The sequence below is a fragment of the Diadema antillarum genome, unplaced genomic scaffold (assembly GCF_040938485.1).
Source record: "Diadema antillarum isolate AM-2024a unplaced genomic scaffold, OU_Dant_1.0 scf00000028, whole genome shotgun sequence".
Taxonomy (NCBI): Eukaryota; Metazoa; Echinodermata; class Echinoidea; order Diadematoida; family Diadematidae; genus Diadema; species Diadema antillarum.
The window spans coordinates 3,296,773-3,316,999 of record NW_027270917.1 but is presented as its reverse complement, the minus strand read 5'-3'; the positions used below and the strand labels follow the sequence as shown (position 1 = coordinate 3,316,999).

Sequence of the window (20,227 nt, the reverse complement as noted above, 5' to 3'; positions counted from 1 at the left end):
ATGTCTAAAATTCATGAAAATTGGCTTAGTCACATATCTCAACTTATTTTAGTATAATCTAACTCTTGACCTAATCTTGAAATCAGAACCCATTCCGTTACTGAGATATGATGACCCCTCCCAGTATGAATTGTTCAAATTTTGTTGGCAAAACAATGTAAGCGATGATACGCTTGCTCCTGCTCAACACACGTCGGGCATGGACTTGGAAAAACAACGTATCTGCATGCAATATGTTGTTTTGCCATCTACATGTTTACGCAGGAGTAGGCTGCGTGCGGCTGCAGAAGCGCGTGCATATTGACGTTGTTGGACATTATAGGCGCGCCAGGGATGGAGACTTACATTGTTTTGCCGTAGCAATGGCAATAGAATGGTTATGTTGAGATGGCAAAACAACGTATGTTTTGATTGAATTCAAATTATTCTAAAAATAAAGGGTCTAGTGAAATCAATTTGCATTCACTGTATTACTGATACTGTTGGTCCTTCTAGGGTAAGATATGAAGTGTTTCACAAAAACAGAAAAAAGGGCTGTAGGTTTGCGAAACTTCAAACTCGATTTCCTGGCAATGATGTTGGATATAGATGCATTGTTTTGCCATCTCACGGCCGTAGTTTCATGTGAGTTCAATTGTTGTTTCAATATTTGTGATTTCTTTCGATGTAATCTAAAGACACATTCAAGCAACCTTCAAGCAAGACACAAAGACACATTTTGTCTGCTGAACTAAGAATCATTTTTTTTTTCAATGATATTGATTAGTTCAGACAAAGAAAAAAGAGAAAATGAAATGGAAAAGGAAAAGGAGAAGGAATAAGGAGAGAGGAGAGAGGAGAAGTGGGAGGAACATTTCATGCTCCGAGACACTCATGTTGAGAGGTATCTAGCTCACAATTTTGCTCTGTGTAAATTCATGGCCATAGGTGAAAGAGACGCAGAAGGAAGCCACAACACTGAGGGCGCTCTTCGTTCCCTTCAGGAGACTGAGTGGAGGTGAGAAGGAGGCGCTTCTCAAGCGAATCAACACCCACATGATGAACCGAGTCTTTGCTGACGCAGTGAGTGCAGGAAATTACTTTAAATACAGAAACTTTTGCAAATTGGAGCCGATTGCCTTTTTTGTGCCATGAAACTTTCACAAAATGCCACTGGCATTCAATGCATTGAAGACAAAACTTTCGCATGCATTTTACTTATAGAAAATGTGAATCTTTGCTCTTCAAGAAATTCGTTTAAATTTTTATGCACATGATGGTTTCTGGTTTTTCAGTATATGATTTGCTTGCAGTGCTTGGAATGAAGCTATAACTTTCATACCGGGAAATTATCGTGACCTCCAGTTTTGTCCCAGCGTCCTATGAGAGCCACAAATTCTGTGCACACTCTCTCACATTTTATCCAGTTTGTTTAAACCACGCTTTCAAAGCATTTGCATAATGAGATTGGTTTGAAAGGACATTCTGAAAATCATTGGAATCTTTCACTCATTGGAGCAGTTTCCTGTATTAACAATATTATACAGTAGAGAATGTGCCAAGATGACAAATGCAGAAGACAAAAAAATCCCACAGAAAACAAGAAAGAAAAATGTTTCACTCCAAAATATGCCATGATCATTTGTGTTTTAAATGGTTTCCAGAATAGTGCAGGAACAAATAGCTAAGTAGTGTTTGATGTAAGAAATATAAGTGAGGTGAAACCCCCTTGATTCTTGGATTGTGATAGCAGTCACTTTTCATTTTTTTCATCATTCTCATCTTTGTATTTCATTGTTGTTAGCCACTAATCTTTCTCTTGATTACAAGTCTCAATCCAGATGAAAGTTCAAGATAGAATGTTTCAGAAGTTTGAACTCCATATTGTCCCTGGGGTAACAAGACCGTGCATCTCAAAACAGTGAATTTTCATGAGAGCTAAAGAAGGATTTTTATATTCACAACATGAAAAAAAAAGACATCAATGTTGATGCCAATAATGTAGGAACATTGTTTTGCTTTTTTTAATACATGTTAATTTGAAATAATATGTCTTGTCATCCCAGGGACATATGCGTGTCTTTGTGAATCTATTTAGAAAAAAAAAAAATAACCAACGGAAAAATAGAATAAGTTACTCAATGAATGAATATCTTGAAGAATGTGTGGATGACTTAATGAAGAAATACGTGAAAGAATTCGGAAAGGATTAGATAAGTGAGAACAAAGTTAATGAGAGCACCTGGATTTTGATTTCAAGCGCATGTGTGACATCTACACTACACTTTTTGTTTTGTAGTCCTCATTCCCAGACCAATTATTGCACTTGAGCCTTGACAGAATCGATAACTGTAAAGTTTGTGTTTTGCAAAGAAAGTCAATGACTGCTTTCATTGAAACATATGATTTGAATTGATATGTTGAATAGTTTTAGATATAGATGGTAGAAGGCTTAACGGTGCACCACATGTTCTTTCTAGGGTATGTGTTTGGCCCTGAAAAGGGCCTACCCAGTCCCGATGTTTTGGCAAGCATGTTCTCGCCATTCTCGGCGAGAACATGCTTGAACGGCAGAACATGCTTGCCGAAACATTGGACTAGGTAGGCCCTTTTCAGGGCCAAACACATACCCTAGAAAGAATACGTGGTGCACGGTTAAGCCTTCTACCACCCAACGTTCTACCGCCGCGGAAGCTTTCAAAGATTTCAGTATTAGATATAGTCATAAGGCATTCATAGATTTCATTGTTATCATAATCATAAAACTTTTCTGTATGTATCCTTTCCTATCATCAACCTATGCCGTAACACGGGACTTAAACCTACGGCATAATTCAAGGGGTGTCATGTTATACAGATATGGACTGCTTTTCAGGGTATTGTTGATATCATTGCACCAAGTGATCTGTTGATGTCATGCTATACTTGGCTGATTGCGCTAGCTAGTTCACACATTAAGTGCTGCCATCATATGTTCACTTTGTGATCAAATCGGACAAGGGTAACCTTATATGCAATGGAGGCCTAGTGTTTATAGTAAATGTACATACATACTACATATGTACAAAAAAAAAAAAAAAAAAAAAAATTGGCAGTTTAGTAATATGGGGCAGTTTAGTGCTGTGGAGCAGTCTGGGAACTATGAGGGTTTTAGAGTTTTAGTTTCATCTATTGCCACATTTTTAAGGTACTGTAAACACTCTCTTGGCCCTTTCAGTATGTGTGTTAAATGCTAACACAAGCAGCATTTGTTCACAGTGTACTACCATGTCTAATATCTTTTCAACAGATCATTGAAACAAAGAAGCTAATAGATGTGGCCTTGGATGGGCTAAATTATTATCAGACTTATGACCGCTTTTTTCTTGGGTAAGTACAAGACAGATGGAGCTTTGTTTGTTGTTTCATTGAGTATGAAGCCTCGAGTAATTGAGGCATAGATTGGTATCACATGAACTTTAGGGCAAGAAGTTATTATGTCACAATTTTATGCAAATTTATTCATCAGCTGAGAGCGCCAGAAGAACAGCATGTGAATTGACAGAAAATTAGAAATTTTAGATTTTTGCACACTCCACAAGAGCACCTGAAACATCAGCTCAAGGAGTACTTTTTCCAACAATCCCCATTAGTACGTATGACATGTTAATAGATAAAGACTGTATCAAATTAATGTGCATTTGACTGTTTTTAATGTGATTTCTTCCTCAAAACTTCATACCAATATTTTATATGTTTGCCCCTGTGAGTGTGTTGATACCTGGAGTGTTCTTCCACATGCTTGCTTTAAAAAATCAGTCACTCTCCAGTAGGGTTGCACCACCTTGTGCGGCAAAATTTTGACCTGCATGGTGGAAAGTGATATCAGTGATGTAGCGGATGTGCTTTTTGTTGTGGCATACAGCTCCAGCGTCACAATGAGCTACCTTGGTTGGATGGGCTACATACTTTACCTTCTCCTGAAGCACCACACCAACCTGGCCACACCATCCACCGCATCCGTTGCCAGGGGCGACAGAGAACCGCGTTGGCTGCTACCGGGGTTCTCTGCCCTGGCCGGTCTGATCAGCATTCTCCTGGCAGTTCAGTCTTCTCCTGTGAAGCACTACATCTACACTCTCCTCCCGATTCCACTGTGGTATGCCGTGGCTAGGAGGTAACTTATCTGAGAGACAACCGAAATATTAACTCCTCAGACGTTGCTGAGATATCAAGTCTTTTTGTATTAGAGCTAAAATGGCAGTGTCAAGAGGATTTTCTTTTTTTTTTTCATTTTGCTGATATTGGTCGCATTCATCCAATCTTGTAAACCTTTTTCACTTGTGAGAGATATCTCATGCTCAATTCAGCTATTTTTCTTATTTCATGCATCAGCCATTTATCATATCACTTCAGTGCTGATGACTTTTGTATGGAAGAGAGGTTTTTGGGTAACATCATGTTTATGTAGTCCTTGAAAGGACCGCTGGCTGCCGAAAGAAGAAGAATCGAGAGAGAGGAGAGTAGAGGAGGGAAGCGGCATGGAGGGAGTCAAATGGTGGCAGTCGAAGGGCAGCAGTGAACTGAAGTTGAGGTTGCACTAATTTAGATGGGAGGATAAGAGACAGGGATAGGTATATGTGAGAGTGAAAATCAGCTGAAGGGTTCGGAAGTCAGTGGGATGAGAAGGATGAAGCAGAAAGGAGGCAGGAGAGGGGAAAGGAGAAGGTTGGAAAATCATGAAGATAGGTGAGAGAAATGAAAAAAAAGGTGAAATTAGAAACTTTGCATCACAAAGTGAAGTGAGAAAAGACAAAGTCAGTGAGCGATTGAGAATGCATACTGTATATGCCAAATATTTCGCAAGGTTTTTATTTTTGCAGATTTCTCGAGTCATATGCTATAAGGGAATTTAAAGACACAAAAATATTGACTCTGATCCCCGACTTGAATGCCACGTGCACACCTACATTTCTCCATTCAGCCCTGTACTCCACGATCGCAAATTTAACCACTTGCGAAATCGTCGAGAAGTCCCAGTTCGCGACAATTTAGACTTGCTAAATATATGGTGTATTCAGTACTTGAATGGATCCTGGGATGGACTCCTGTGGTAGAGAAAGAAGAATGATTAATAGTATAGTCCTGAAAAAAGGACTTCATTAAAAGGATGAATGTGGAAGAGAAGACAAAGTGAAAATGTAATCCCAAAAGGGGGCCAAAGAACTGAGATATTGGTCCCTGTAAATAACTGTAAAGTGGTGAAGTGGTCCTGAAAAGAACCACTGGGTCATTAGGAAAGTAGGAAATAGAAAGAGGAAAGAAAAAGATGAAATTGAGGAGAAGTTAAACTACAGACTGTATATGATAGGAGAAAGAAGTGGAGAATTGTAAAAATAAATGAGCAAGAGCTCTAGAGATCTAGTATGAGAATAAGTAAGATACTCTAAGTGCGTGACATTTTGGTCAAATCGGCTGTCCCTCATCAAAGGTGAGGTGTAACCTAAGTGGAGGCGACCTATGTGTGGAGAGTGCGGACCTACAAGGAGATTGTCGGCCACATCAGGCTGGGTGGCGGGTGTTGGTGTGGGTGGCGGCGCAATGTGGTCGTCGATGAGATCAAGGCGTTCCATTGTTGTTGGGGTGCATCAATTTTAGAATAGATCCAGGAGGATTAACTTGGGCGTTGGTAGGTGATGGGTGGAGTAAGGTACGAGGTGGAATGGATGGGATGGATGTTGGTACAGCAGATGATTGGCATTGATGGGGGTGTTTTGGTGCATGCGTGCACTTCTTGCATTGAAGTCTGTGAGTCGACTCTCCAGATACCTGGTAAGGAGTTACAGTGAGAATGGTCAGAGGATTGTGTCAAGGGAGCAGAAAAAAAAAAAAAAAACGAGCCAGTAATCCCCTAGTTTTCAACAAGTATGTCATTGATTGGCCATTTATGGGCTGTGTATAAATGGAGAGGTGTGTGACTGATGTATGTTTGAAGAAGAACATTCACAAAATTGACATAAAGGCATTCTTTTTTTTTTTAATGGAAACCAGATGTGTCACATCTTAGCCCTATGGGGAATTACGTCATATTGGAGGCACCTTTAAAAGGGAATTTGTGACCAGTTAAAGGTTATCTGTAGAGAAAGAGTCCAATTTTATAACAACAGTGAAAATTTGGTCATATCCAGATCAGAATTGGGGAAGTAATCATGAAATTGTGAAGTTTCACTAATTTTTGCAAAACAGTTCTGGACAGTGAAATGAATGTGCAAATTATTACGTGAGCTGGTGATGTCATCATCTCGCAATTTTCCATTGATCATAAAAAAGAAATATATGAAAATTCCATTCTTCTGCTGTAAAATTGTTCAAAATAATGTTATTCCTGGCTTAATAACTTCAAAATAATGATCAGTCAGATATATTAAGATTTGAGACTAGGGCATAATTGCATTTGAACAAAACAGAGGAAATTTCAAGATTTTGTGTACAAGCAATATGGCAGGTTTTGAAGCGATGATGTCAGTTCACTCATATGCACATTCATATTGACTGTTCAAGATGTGTTTGCCGAAAATTAGCGAAACTTTACATTTTCATCGCTTCCTCAAGTTTTATCCAATTTCGATCAGATTTTCACTGTTGTGCTTGTAAAATCTAAATAAAATCTTTCTAATGAGACTAACTTTGAACTGTTCTGGAATTCTCCTTCAAAGAGCCACAGTCTGCAACAGGCTGTCCATAAAGCAGCCATGAAGCACTCCCTCTATAGTTTTCACTCGCTGAGGCAAGACATGTTGATTAAATACCCACATGTCTCATCAAAGGAAAAATGGATCCATGGCATTTTTGGCAGAAAGACGAGATTAGAAAGGAAATCAGAAAGGTGTTATAAAGTCTCGAAAATGACATCCGATGAGCATCATTCGGTCTGCTTTTCCTGATTTTGCAGAGTTTCCCCACTTCCTTTGCCTCTTGTGTGTCTGTGAGTATATGTGTGTATGTTAGTTTGGCATGTCCAAAAGTGTACAAGTCTTGAGGGTGCACTTTTGGACACTATCAGTGATCAGTGCTGTGAAAAAAAATATGCCAGCATACAGGATGTGAATTCTGTCAAGCTTTTCTGCGTTACTTCACATCTGTTCACTACCTGAAAAACAAACATTGACTGGTTAACAAACACTTCTCTCTTTTTGTTGTTTTTGGGGAAGAGGATAGGCCCCATGTGCAGGAAGTGCATATCTTGTACAGAGAAACTATACACAGTCTTTTCACACATGCCATGTCTGACTCACCTATGGTAGTGTGTGCCAAAAAAAAAGTTTTGGTATTGGTTTTTTTTCTTCTTATTATTATTATTATTTCTGTGGGTTTGTTTACAAGCTCATACAGCCATTTTCTGACAGGTGTGGTAGACTATCATGATTCGTGGGTGTGAAACAGCCTCAATCAAGTCAGGCGCATTCAAGAGTAGACAATTCCCCTCCCCCCCCCCCCCCTTTTTTTAGTTGCACAACTAACCAGTGGTGATCAGACATTTCTTATTGATGTGTAATTACGCGAAATGTGGTCAGTAGAATGCTAGTGGATTTTGGAAGGTTTTCAAGTGTGAATTACCATCTGTTTATTATTCAGTGAGGAGAAATCTTTTTACAAAACATATTGACTCTGCATGAGACAGATAATGAATAGATGATGAATAGGTTGTTGGAGCTCAATGGGGTGTTTCTCTAAAAGGAAGCACCCTTACAGCATCTAAGTTATGGTCATGTGTTTACATGAATCACAAAGTTAGATCTCGTGGGTGTTGGAAGATTTTTCTTTCTTTTTCATGTAATTTCAGAGTTGATTTTTAATAAGATAGACATGCACAAGAAAAGAACTGTTATAGAATGTGATATGGTAAAACAACAAATTGCTCAAATGCTCAGCAGCGTCATACCTGTCTTAATCACAACACTCTAAAAACTCCATTTGCTCTGTAACTCAGTGTTTCTCAAGTTTTCCACACCTAAACATTGATAAATAAACAAAAGGAAAATAATAGTTGTATCAAATAAATTGCAATATCCTTAATACCTTTGTTTTAGAGACAGAGTTATGTGAAACACAGCGATGTCATTTCCAAAATGACCGTGGGGCAAATCGCACCATGGCGTACTTTCAGCGGGTTAAAGTAGTTAGCTGTAACCCAGATCTGTAATTGGAAGACCGGTGTTGGTTGTCAATCTTTATTTCAAATATTGGCCGAGCTTCACTTCGCACGTCATTCTATTACAAGGATAGGCGGAAGAAATCCCAAATGTAGCTGGCACTGACATTGTAGATGTCATTTTTGCCACCATGACAAAGCTATTTACTTTTTTTTCCCCCTTTTTTTTTTGACATGGAGGTTATGCAAAATTGATATGAGGGAAAATTGCATAATCATGACAATTTTTACCGTCAAGCTATGGAAACTGGTACAGGACAGGAAATGATTTTATTGCAACTCAAAGGACAAGTTGTCATGCATATTGTTGGATTAAATGCAGCCTTTATGTCATACCTGCTGGAGATGGTATGACACCATTTACTCATGAATATTTGTGAGTGACTATGTATCTCCATTTAATTTTAACTGTTCTGAAAAGAAAAACAAATCCACCCACAGTTCAGTAGGCATTCACCATGCCATACATTAGTCACATATATTTGCATCCTCGCGAATTGTAATGCTGAGATGTGGTTTGACCATTTTGCATGCACACAAGCAGAGGAATGATTAGGATGAAGATGAATGAATGGATAGGAAGAAGGAGGAGGAGGATGAGTAGGAAGAGGAGGAGGAGGAAGAGGAGGGGGGAGGAGGAGAAGGAGCAGGGAAAGTTGAAAAAGGAAAGAGATGAAAAAGTAGGACCAGGAGCAGAAGAGGAGAACAACTAAAGATGAAGAGGACAAGGGGTAAGAGGTAGAGGAGATTGAGGAGAGAGAGGGGAAGAGGAGAAGGATAGGATGGGAGGAGTTAGAGGAGGATGAGGAAGAGGTGGAACAGTAGGAGGAGAAAATGAGGAGGAAGATGGGGAGGAAGAGGAGAGGAAAAGGAGGAAGAGTTTGAGGAGGAGAAAGAGCAGTCGGAGGAGAAAACAATTGGAGAGGGAGGAAGAAGATTAGGAGGAAAGAGTATCAAGAAGGAGGTGGAGGAGACCAGAAGGAGGAGAAAACTTCAGGAGAAAAAAAAAAAATGAGGAGGAAGAGGCAGAGCATGAGCAGGAGAAGAGGATGTCAAAGAATAAGAGAAGGGAAGATACTGAAGATTTTATTTTGGGAAGAATAGTGAAGGAGAACAGTCAAAACAGTGAAGCCATAGCAGGTTACATTTCTCTGCTCTTTTTATGTCAGATCTTTGTTCATCAAACACAGTATACATTACATAAATTATCTTTGTCCCGCAAAATATAATTTGTTTGGCCCTGTTGGGAAAAAAAATACCGGTTTCAATCATGTAATAGTTTGTGTGAACTATCATTATATGACAAGTGAGTTTTCACTTGTTCCATTAGTTCTTTCTTTCTTTTTGATGCAAATTAGCTACTTGCCTTATGTGCTGTACGGTGTTATGTATGTGTTACTGCCCTTTGTACCTAGCCAACACCATTAGAACCTAACTGAGATGATAATGCAGGGCATGTAGAATTTATCACATTTTGCTGGGTCTTAATGTATGCCATTGTTTTGATTAGCCCGAGTAGTGATGATATTGGCATAATATTTCTCTTTTGGACTTCATTTATTAAGATTCAATGACGGTTATAATTTATTCGTGGAACTGTGTGTATAAAGGATGAAGGTAATATGGGGAAAAAATACAGATACACATTTCCTGCATTGCTCTGTAAATTGGTTCTCTGAACAAGCCACTAGACTTTGTTAAAAGATGGTTGTTTACGATCACGCGACCAGTCGGGAAATCACAAAATCTCATTGAGCCACATCCGCACGTTTACGTGTGCGTGACGTGGGCAGCGAGAAAATCAAACTGTCACACATATGTTGATGCAAGAATATTGGCAGACGTCCACTCTTGTTGCACATGGGTCCAACGATAAAAAGTATCCCATGTTATGTTAACAGGGCTGGTGCTTTGGTTTCTGCGGTTTTAAGTGGAGCGCGCTGTTTCGCACCATATATGGTGATAACCTTGCTGCTTTCAGTGTGATGACCAGGAAAGAAAAGAACAAAGAAAATAGGATAGAGAAAGAAATCAAGAAAGCTTATGGGTGTCGGTGTTTAGGTGAACAAAGCTAACTGGATTTGGGGTATTAATTCTCACTAGGTTATTAGCTATGACACTGCATTTGATGTTCAATAATGTATACTTGGAGAAAGGGGGAAAAAATGGAGTGTCAGTAAACAGGGCTACAATGCATGAGTCATGCGGTCTGACATTTTCGCCAGAGGCAGGATCCAAGCGTTCGTGCCAAGGACGATGCCCTCTACCAGGAATGATTTTTATCTCTCGATTGATAGGTGGGACGTGTTCCGCCGATCATTACGGGCCATTGCTGCGAGGTACAGCTGGCAGAGGGTGGTGGCCGCTGCAGTGCTGGGCCTGGTTGCCATAGAAACACTCGTGTTGAGCCTCTTCCACCGGGAGGTGATCTCGCTCGGACTTCTGGGAGTGGCGGTGTGGCCGTTATGCAGTGAGCAGAGGGGCAGAAACAAGGTATGTCCCATAATCGATTCATTTTTGGTGTGACCAAACAAAAAGAGGCTTCTCACTCCCTTGGAAAATTCTCCCCCCGATGAGAAAATGCAGGGAATTGAGATGGTTGGTGAACCAACTAGATGTCAGTCTTCGTTCATATTGACAATGAAAAAGAGGTAAAGATAAGAGATGAAGAGCCTGGAATTGTGCTCCTGTTACTATAAAGTTGGTACATGAGATGAGTCCATGGAGCATCTGGATAGATGAGTTTATCTCGCCTGCTATTGTCTCTGCCTTTTCCACTCCACATTTCTGTGGCAGACAACACAATTTGGATGGGAGTGGACATTTGACACTGTCTGTGCCAGGGACCCTTGACAGTGTGTGCAACTCTGTGGAGTTTTTATGAGTCAATCAGCATTCAAATCACACAAAGGGTTCAGGTGGTGTCAAAGAGAACAAAAGGGGGTAAATGAGCAATGTTCACTCCCCGTTTACAGCTAAGGAATGGTAGAAAAAAAGGGGTGTTTATTGTAACAAATTCCCTGTTTTTTATCTTTGTTTCCATTTTTGAAAAGCCTATTTTCATTCATACACGCTTGTTGTCGCATTTTAGATGCAGGGGTAATCCTGTTGAGATGTTTATATAGGCAGTCAAGCTAATTTCCTTAACTATATCAAGGTTAAAGGTCAAAAGCAGAGGAAAAGGCAGTGGTAATATTCATGGGCGACTGATCTTGAATAAAATCATTTTCCCCTCCTCGGATGACTCGACTCTTTGCCCCCCAGTTTGAGTTGGGCTAGTGAAGTGATTGTGTACAATTTCATTCTGGTCAGTTTCATGTTTGTGGAGTCAAGAGGCCAAAACGTCCCGAATGAAGCCTAAAGACAGTTTGCACATTAAAAATAAAAGCTATATCGTACGCACCAGTGAGCACACACAAGTCATTGGAAGTTTGTGTCCATAAATATTCTGTAAGAGTACAGTACCATGTTGTGTGAGGGGATTGCGAAGCATACTGTAGATTTTATTACCAACCTGCCTATTTTGGGTCGCTCTTGTCCATATTCATATCAAAGGCATGGGTGAACGCAACAGCCAACAAAGATGCTCTTGGAATTTGATATGTTGTGAGGGGGTGATTTCACTGAACAGACCTTGAAAAATGAGGACATTCATGTGAAGCATGGGCTTCCAAAAAAAATCCCCACTTGTAAATTTCCATGTGATGTGAAGCTACTATCAGCTTGGGGGGGGGGGGGGGGGGGTGTAAAGTCAGTGCCCCCCAAAAAGATGAAATTCAGCGACAAGGTGAATTAAGAAGAATATTTGTCTGTGAGGGACTCGGAGGAACTGGATTTCCAGAATGTATTTCTTTTTTCCTTTTTTTTTTTTTTTGGTGAGACACTTAAAAGCTTGATGCCTTTTAAGCCACGGTGTCTGGCTGTACTGCCAACCATTGCCAAGGGCTATCAGTCCCATGCAGTGGTAATTGATGATGGCAATCAGTTGGCTGTAGTGTTGGGTAATAAATTTGCCCAATTGTGCTAGGGTCAGTGGACTCTTATCAGCACCAAATCATTTTGTTCCCCCCTCCTTTTTTATTTTTTCTTGATGCCCTTGCTAGTCTGCAAATGGATTACGGTTATCTGGAAAATTAGTTTGGGAAGTGTTGTGCTTGGACATGTGATATCAAGGTGCTTGTGCGAACTCATCTGACTTATGTGAGAGGTTTTTTTTTGATAACCAAACCTTAGAGTGTTAAACAGAGAGCTATAAACTATGTTCCTTGAATGTGCATACTTGTTGCTATTTTTTGTGTCTTATCATACCTTCAAACCAGTTTAATAGATGGGGAAAGTCAAAGATGATGTGGTTTGCCAGGCTGTTCATTTTCTTTATTACTTGTCTAAAAGCATAGCAACAAGTACCACAACTATTATGTTTTCTATTACCGGTATGTTTTTGTTAGTACTTAAAGACCTGGAGAATAAAGCAGGGAGTATGACATTATATTGTAATGGCACATATCAACTGAAAATGCTGCTCCATACAATTTTATCTATTTTGTTTCGTTTTCAAAGATCAACTGTTTTTCATACATACAGTGTACATACAAGTCAATGCATAGATTCAGTTTGTGGAGATTCTAGATAAATGCTTTGATCTTTCAGTGCATGTCACAAAAAACACAGGTCTTGCATCTGAAAAAAAGAATAGGGAAAAAACAAACAGACCTAAAAGCAATCTTCCCATAATTGATGAATTTACATTACTCACACTTGCAAATATGGTATTTTAAAATGGTACAAATGCACACTGGTTTTGATGCAGAATACTGTAAAACGAGGAATGTTCGCATGCATTTTAATTTCGCGAATTTCGCGAGCACCAAGATTCGCGAAATTAAAATGCCCGCGAAAGTTCTTGTCAACACTATATGCATTGAAGGCCAGTGGCAATTAGCGAAAATTTCATGCCACGAAAAAGGCCGTTGGCTCCAATTCGCGAAAATTTCATGCTGCGAATATATCATGTTTTACAGTACATCAGACTCGATATACTTCAGGCAGTGGCGGATCCAGAGGGGGGCGCGCTAGGCGCACCGGACGTGCGCCCCCTCTTTGTTTTTGGTTAAAACAAAAGAAATTTTTAAAAATGGGGGGATGCGTGCACCCCCCTTTAATTTTGCTAAGGTGCCTCCCCTTTACGGAATTCCTGGATCCGCCCCTGCTTCAGGGGTGAACAAAACGTCTCATCTAGAGTTACAATTGACTACATACTCTGTGATCAGGATCCTTACTAACAACCCCATCCCCTGAAAAGTTTACGAGGTGTTTTTTGGCAAATACCAGCTTTGGATTTTGGCACAAATACAACTGCACACACAAAGAGAGCACCAACTCTACTATATAGACATTACATGTGCAATACCATTGTCAGTGTGGCATGTTATACACACAAACACACTCACATACCCATAGGGCTATGGTTGCTACCATGCCCTTTTTTGTGTGTGTGTCACTCCTATAGAGTACCAAAGTGATGATGTCACAGTCTTGCTTTTGTTATTTGCAGCGTGGGTTGGAACCAGGTCCGAGCATAAACACTCGAGCCAAGTGAGGTTGTTTAGAGCCAGTTTCCATGGCAATGAATGGCAATGGCATCACACTTTGTTGCTGTATTTCATACATAAGAGATAAATCTTTTAGCCCCATTTCATGTAAGCTGAAATTATATATGTCACATAAGTTCTGTTGTTTTTCTTGAATTTATGAATGAGTTTACTAAATTATCTTGGACTGATATTATTTCACCTCCCCCTTCCATGTCAAAGGCAATCAAAAAATTGATGAACTGTAAAAGTGGAAATTTTCACGGTGTTGAAAAATTTCGCGCATTTTGCGCAACCAGAAACTAGAGCGAAAATAAAAGCACACAAATATTTTTGCATGCCATATATTCCAATAGTTGATGTCTTGATTCCGCAGAATTAAAAACACGCGAAACTCTTCTGACCCCGCCGAGCACGAAAAATTAGTTGCGCAAAAATATCCACTTTTACAGTAATGTGCATTGTTTGCACTGAATGTGGGTTGCCAGTACAAGGTGCACTATGGTATATGCGTATAAAAATCAATTCACTCTGCCACCGATAGTCGCGAATATTTGCATCATGATTTGAATCATGACGAAAGTGACCAGGTTTTTTTTTTATGTGTGAGACAGTATGGGCCTATTAGCAAGTTTCAAGTCGCAACAACTTGCGCACCACTATTATTGTGACGTTTCTGAAATGGTCACAATTCTTTTTGGACAGTCACAATTACTTGCTGATTATCAACGGTGTGCAAAATAATACCGTTTTCCAAATATCCCATAATGTAAGGCACATGTTGGACACTTCAAGACAGTCGGGTCAAGGTCAGGTCAAACTCTGAGGCTCACACATGCACACATTGGCCTCGCTCAAACAGTCGCAATGTGGGTGTGGATTTTTCTTCACGGACTAGTGCGATTTGGATCGCAATTGTTTGTTCTGTTTTGTTTTGTTTTTTTGCTTACACACGTATGAAAGGGAGCAAAAAAAACTCCCCAAAACAACGAATTGCGATTCCAATCATGTTTTTTCAGTGTATGTGAATGGGCTTGTTGTGATAGGGGTGCAAGAAGTCGTGCTTCAAGGTGTTATAGCATATCCCAGACAAACCTGAACTACCCAGTCTTGTGCCAAGGTGAATGAAATAAAAATAGGGCATGAAGAATAGATCTGGACAGAACTGGAGGCTAGAGTACGATGCCAGAACTAATGTGCCCTGACTAAGAATGGGCCCTTAGAACCATCCTGGGATTTCCTAGAAACCCCTTTGTGTGTGTGTATGTAGCATCTTTGTGGCTCATCAACTAAACCAATCTGTTATCTTGCACAACATCCTCCTGAAACTTAAAACTTTTGCCAACGTTTTTAAATAGAAGAAGCTGAACATTTTTGGAAACCTGATTTCCAAATGTGAAATGAAACAAAAGTATCAAAGAATGATCTACAGTGCATGAATAAATATTTGTGAAAGGAATGGCACTTGAAAGTTAGTCTCAAGCAAAGCATCTTTTCGTGGAACGATTCTGGCCGAACTTTACTCCAAACTTAGCTTTGAATATCATGCAGCGCTCATATTCTGGTGTTCTCAGAATCAAGCCAGCAGTTTTGGGTTCCAGTGCAAGGGAAGGAAGCAAGACTTTGATCGAGCATTTGTTTGACTGGGTGTGTTTGTTTATTTCCTTTTGACAACCTTTCTCCCTAGATATTCCCTTTTTATGGTTAATTGAGGTTGATCTATCTTTTTTTTCCCCCCTTCATCTTTGGGCTGGAGGTGAGCACTTTACTTATCCACCCTTTACACAGTCTGGTATGCTTTGAGATTTTAGGTGAAAATGTATTGTTGCCAGTAGTGGGTGTAACACATAAAACTACATATGTTGCATAAAACTCTTCTTGTTATTACCAATGTTATTGTTTTAGCATTGTTTGTTTAATCTTATCTCTTTAGCATATATTCAAACACGGAAAGGAAGGAAATGCAACAACAAAAACTTTTGAAATAGTGTTTCAGCATTACATTTCTAGGGTGGTTACACAAATCTGAAACTGAGCATTAAATGGCAGAAAACTATGGGTTGTTGTTGTGTTTTGTTTGTTATGTGTGTGTGTGTGTTTTTTTGTGGTTTTTTTTTTTGGGGGGGGAGGAGTGGGACAAGTGACAGGACCATTCAGGAAGAAAAGGAGGAAGCTTGGGAGGTGGATCCACAGACCCTCCCCTGAGGCATTGGGAATACAGCGAAGACATAAAGTCATGTTTGTTTTTTATTAGTTTGTCGTAGCCCAGGTTCGTTATCCAACGCGTTCCTTTGAAATGTAGTGCCGCATGATGAAACGTCTCCTCGGATTCCGCAAAGATGTCCTGTTTGGACGGGATCCAGGTACATCATGGTGTCTCTGACATAGGAAACTTGTCAAACAGGACGTCTTCTGTTACCATAGCGATTGTTGCCATGGTTCAATGTGCAGAACTGGTTTATGCATGCTCTATTAAGAGCCATGTTGATTCTCATCCAAAACAAGATACAATGTCCACTGACTTTAAAAAAACTTTCTTCAAATATTTGCTGATAGCTTGTTGGACTGAGTAGATTTTTTTTTTCATCTTTTTATTTTTAAATTCTAGTATAAATATAAGTCTGCGTGGTTGTGGTTTTGAAACTACCCTGGATTGAATGGCGTTGAGGGATACTAACTTATAATTACTCTAGCAAATGAAAATTGTAAGTAAGTAATTTGGGTGCTGTTGGTTATTTCCAAGGTTTGTAATTTTAAAAATTAAATGAGGCTCAGCATTCTGAAGGTTTGTTCATCTGAAAATGAAAAAGAGGTGCGTGCTCATGAACCTTTAGAATTAAGAACCTTATTTTGTTTTTGGATAAATGGACGTGTATTCAGAATGAAGAACTTTTTTTTTTTCAGATAAAAGAACCTTCAGAACAACAAATGTTACTTCATTTTTGGAATTGTAAACTTTCAGATTAATGAACTGTGACTAGTAACTGAATAGAAACATCTTTTTTTTCACTTGCAAATACACACTTTAATCATTGAAGGAGTATGAGCCTGTCATTTTGTTTCTGATATGCCTAATAAATAGTACTTCTTTTGACATGATGACCAGAAAAAAAGACAACAACCAAGTGGATTTATTTCAGATTTCTTAAAGAGGTACATCATGAAAAAAATCTTATACTGCCCGTAACTTTTGGTGATAGTGCCCTCATTGATCTGCCTTTATATACTCAAAAAGGTTGATTTATTGATTGTCTCCTTGTGTGTGCTCTACTAGCCACATTTCTTGACAGATTTATTCAAGTTTTGTGTGGAAGTTTATTATAGTCTAATCTGAACTAGAATTATTTTCTGATGCTGCCCCAATGTTATCAGATTATCATTTGGAAAACCCTAAACTCATTAAAGCTCAAAATTCCATAAGACATCATGGTCCAGATGTATGGAACTCATTGAATGATGACCTTAAACGCAGTTCTTCTCTACAATGTTTTAAATCATCTTATAAAGACGTTCTTCTCGCAATGTACCACTCAAATTAGAAATTACACTTTTGTTTTATAGTTCCCAACTCCTGAACACTGTATCTCATCACTTTTCTTCTCTTCTCTCTTTCCTCTACTCTTCATATTCGGGTACCTTATTCTCGGGTTTTGTTTTGTTTTGTTCTTCTTTCATCTTTATACATTCCACCTTGTGTTGTCCTTTTTGGTCAAATGACGTTTAAAATACTTTAAAGATTTACATTATTTGTTCTACGTGTGTATAATTGTTCCGTTCCTTCCTTTAGTTAAATAAAAATATTGTTACAAGGCATATTATGTTTTTAATAGAGGTCGATGTCCAAGTCAAGCATTTTGCTTATTGATAACGGTCTCCTCCACCTGTACACTTAAAGATCTGTAATGATATCTATGTATTATTTCACATGACTATATATTTGTAATGCGACATTTTGTTTATATTTTCATGACTTGTGAATAATATGTTTGATATTGTTATACTTATTTTCTGTTATGTACAAGTGGAGAAATAAAACTTACTGAAACTGAAACTGAAATGTTCTACCTTTCATAGGGTCTAGGACAGCAATCTTGTTTTACAGTTTCCTTGTTTGCTCAATACTGGCCACATTTTTGGACAGATTTCATTCAAGTTTTGTACAAAAGTGTATCATTGTCAAATCTTGGCCTGGACTAGTTTTGGTTGTGCAACCCCCAGTTTTCTACTTTTTATTGGGTCCAAGGCAGCCACTATGCATTATTTCTTGTTTGTGCTCTGTATATACACTGTAGATATTCTTCATTAATTTTTTTGATTTTCCAAAGTTGTATGGACATGCATCATGCCGCAATTTAGACCCATGGTTTCTGGTAGTGGTTCCCCTAGCATTCTGCCTTTTATGGGGTCAAAGGTCATATTTGGTTGGCTTCACTCAGGTATATGATGGTCAAATCTATGCTCCTGCTGTTTTTGGCAATGCTATAGATTTCAGAGATCATGTACAGGATCCCCCAGGTCATTACAGACAATGGGTTTAGAATACCTTTAATATGTGCTAAGCATCAAATCAGGTAGTATAACGTCATCAAGTTTAAAGCTGATGGCAGGAGTCCTTAGTGAGAAATGAGACCCCCTTCTGCGAGTTTTTCCAGCATCTTCCAAATTTTGGTAGAACATGGCATTCGGTGTCAGAATGGCGTATGTCACATTTCAGCGAAAAAAAAAAGTCACGCATTTGGCAGGCAGGAATAGCATACTATAGATGCTGGTTATTTTGTGAGGGTTTTGTGTGCTTGAATTTCATGAGTTGAAAACATTTTGAAATTAACAACCTGCAAAAGTATCCAGTTACATAAGTTCTACCAGTAAAGCTAGTATCTCACCAACAGAGATGTCTCTGTGACGTCTCTAACTTATCAGTCGCAGCAGTCGCGGAGACGTCTCCCCCATAAATATGTCTTGCGGTCTCACCAAGGAGACGTCTCTGAGACGAGATTTGGCAGGTGCCAAAAAAATTTCAAATGTGAGGGAGCCGTTGCAGGATCACCTGACTTGATCTAGGCAGGATGTCAGCAAGCAGATACATGTAGGTCACATGGTTTTAAGTAGGTCAAACAGCGTCAAATAGAGTCGCGGACGCGACCTCTCATCAGTTTTTCTGGTCTCCAGCAGGTCTGGGCGACGTCTCTGAGACATCTCTGAGGCATCGTAGAGACGTCGCGGAGACGTTTCAGCAGTCGCTGATATGATTAGTCTCTGCGACGTCTCCGAGACGTCGCGGAGACTTCGCGAAAAATCGAACATGTTCAAATTTCTTGCGACTGACTGGCGACTAATCGGAGACTCTGTAATTTTCAGGAGATGTCTCGGGTCTCTGCAACTAGCAAAATCTGGAGTCGCGAACTAGTCGTGAACTGGTTTCAAGCCCGATGAGATACCCCCTTAAGTATGAGAATGATGTGCTGTATGTACAAGCAACATGGGCAAGCAACAGCTACACACAGATGTCTAGCCTTCCATTTGCACATTTATGCCAATATGCTGAGCATGTGCAAGCACTAGAATATTCGCGTTCCCAATCACGGATTCAACCACCTGCGAAAATTGTCTTTCTACTCCTGATTTCGCCAAATGTGACGCCCGCGAAATTCTTGGCATCTACCAGTATACCTCTCACGTCGCTTCAATTGTCTGTGAATGTCTGTAACTTCTTCCTCTAGACAAACAAAAGGATCTCCTCTATCAGGTGACATTTCACACTGGTCACATGATTTGGCTTTCATTCGCCCATCAAGATACAATGAGGGCAAGGCTTTTGAAGCCTCCAGACAGTGTGAGTACCTATGAGTACCAGGTACTGCTGCACTTCCTCGCCGAGCGCAGCGGCAGGATGCTGGGAATCCCACATGGCATAATTGCAATGCCGTGCTTAATCTCCAATCTAAAGTTCCTCTTCAGTGGTTTCCATTTTCGATAGACAAACGGATTAAGACCCTGAACAAACAAAAAAAGAGCCAAAAAAAAGTAATAAAGAGGAACGTTCAGGATGAAATGGGAGGGGCAGAGATTAACGGGGCGTCTTGTGATTCTTCAAACGTACTTCAGTCGTTAAACGCCAAAGGAGAGAATAAACTGGAACAGCCAACAAACTGGGTTGCCAGTGGGCTGTGTGTGCCCTAGATCTTGATGGAGTGGGAAGGTCATCCAACTTTTGTTGTAGGACAGAGGATTCCATGCCATCAGTATTACTCATGCTCTCAAAGAATTTGAACCAGCCATCCCAGATCTGGGGATATCTTCTCTCCCCCTCCCCCCATAAAAGGCAATAACAACAACCACAGCAGCCCGACAGTGTGCATTTTTTTACCAGCACAGTGTCAGCTGAGCTTCAAAAAAGGCATTTTATTTTATGAAGCATTTACCCTGTATATATACCAGGGACGTTAGATACTGTATGCACCATATA

The 20,227-nt window shown here is 39.7% G+C and overlaps 1 protein-coding gene across 1 annotated transcript in view; it reads left to right on the top strand.

Moving 5' to 3' along the window:
* The window catches only part of LOC139736744 (GPI ethanolamine phosphate transferase 1-like), a 54,446-nt gene that overhangs the window by 6,982 nt on the left and 27,237 nt on the right, over positions 1–20,227 (top strand). Inside the window, exons 8-11 of the mRNA XM_071647459.1 lie at positions 928–1,062; positions 3,269–3,348; positions 3,884–4,135; positions 10,468–10,663. Of these exons, the coding sequence (XP_071503560.1) occupies positions 928–1,062; positions 3,269–3,348; positions 3,884–4,135; positions 10,468–10,663 (663 nt within the window). The remainder of the gene's footprint in view (positions 1–927; positions 1,063–3,268; positions 3,349–3,883; positions 4,136–10,467; positions 10,664–20,227) is intronic.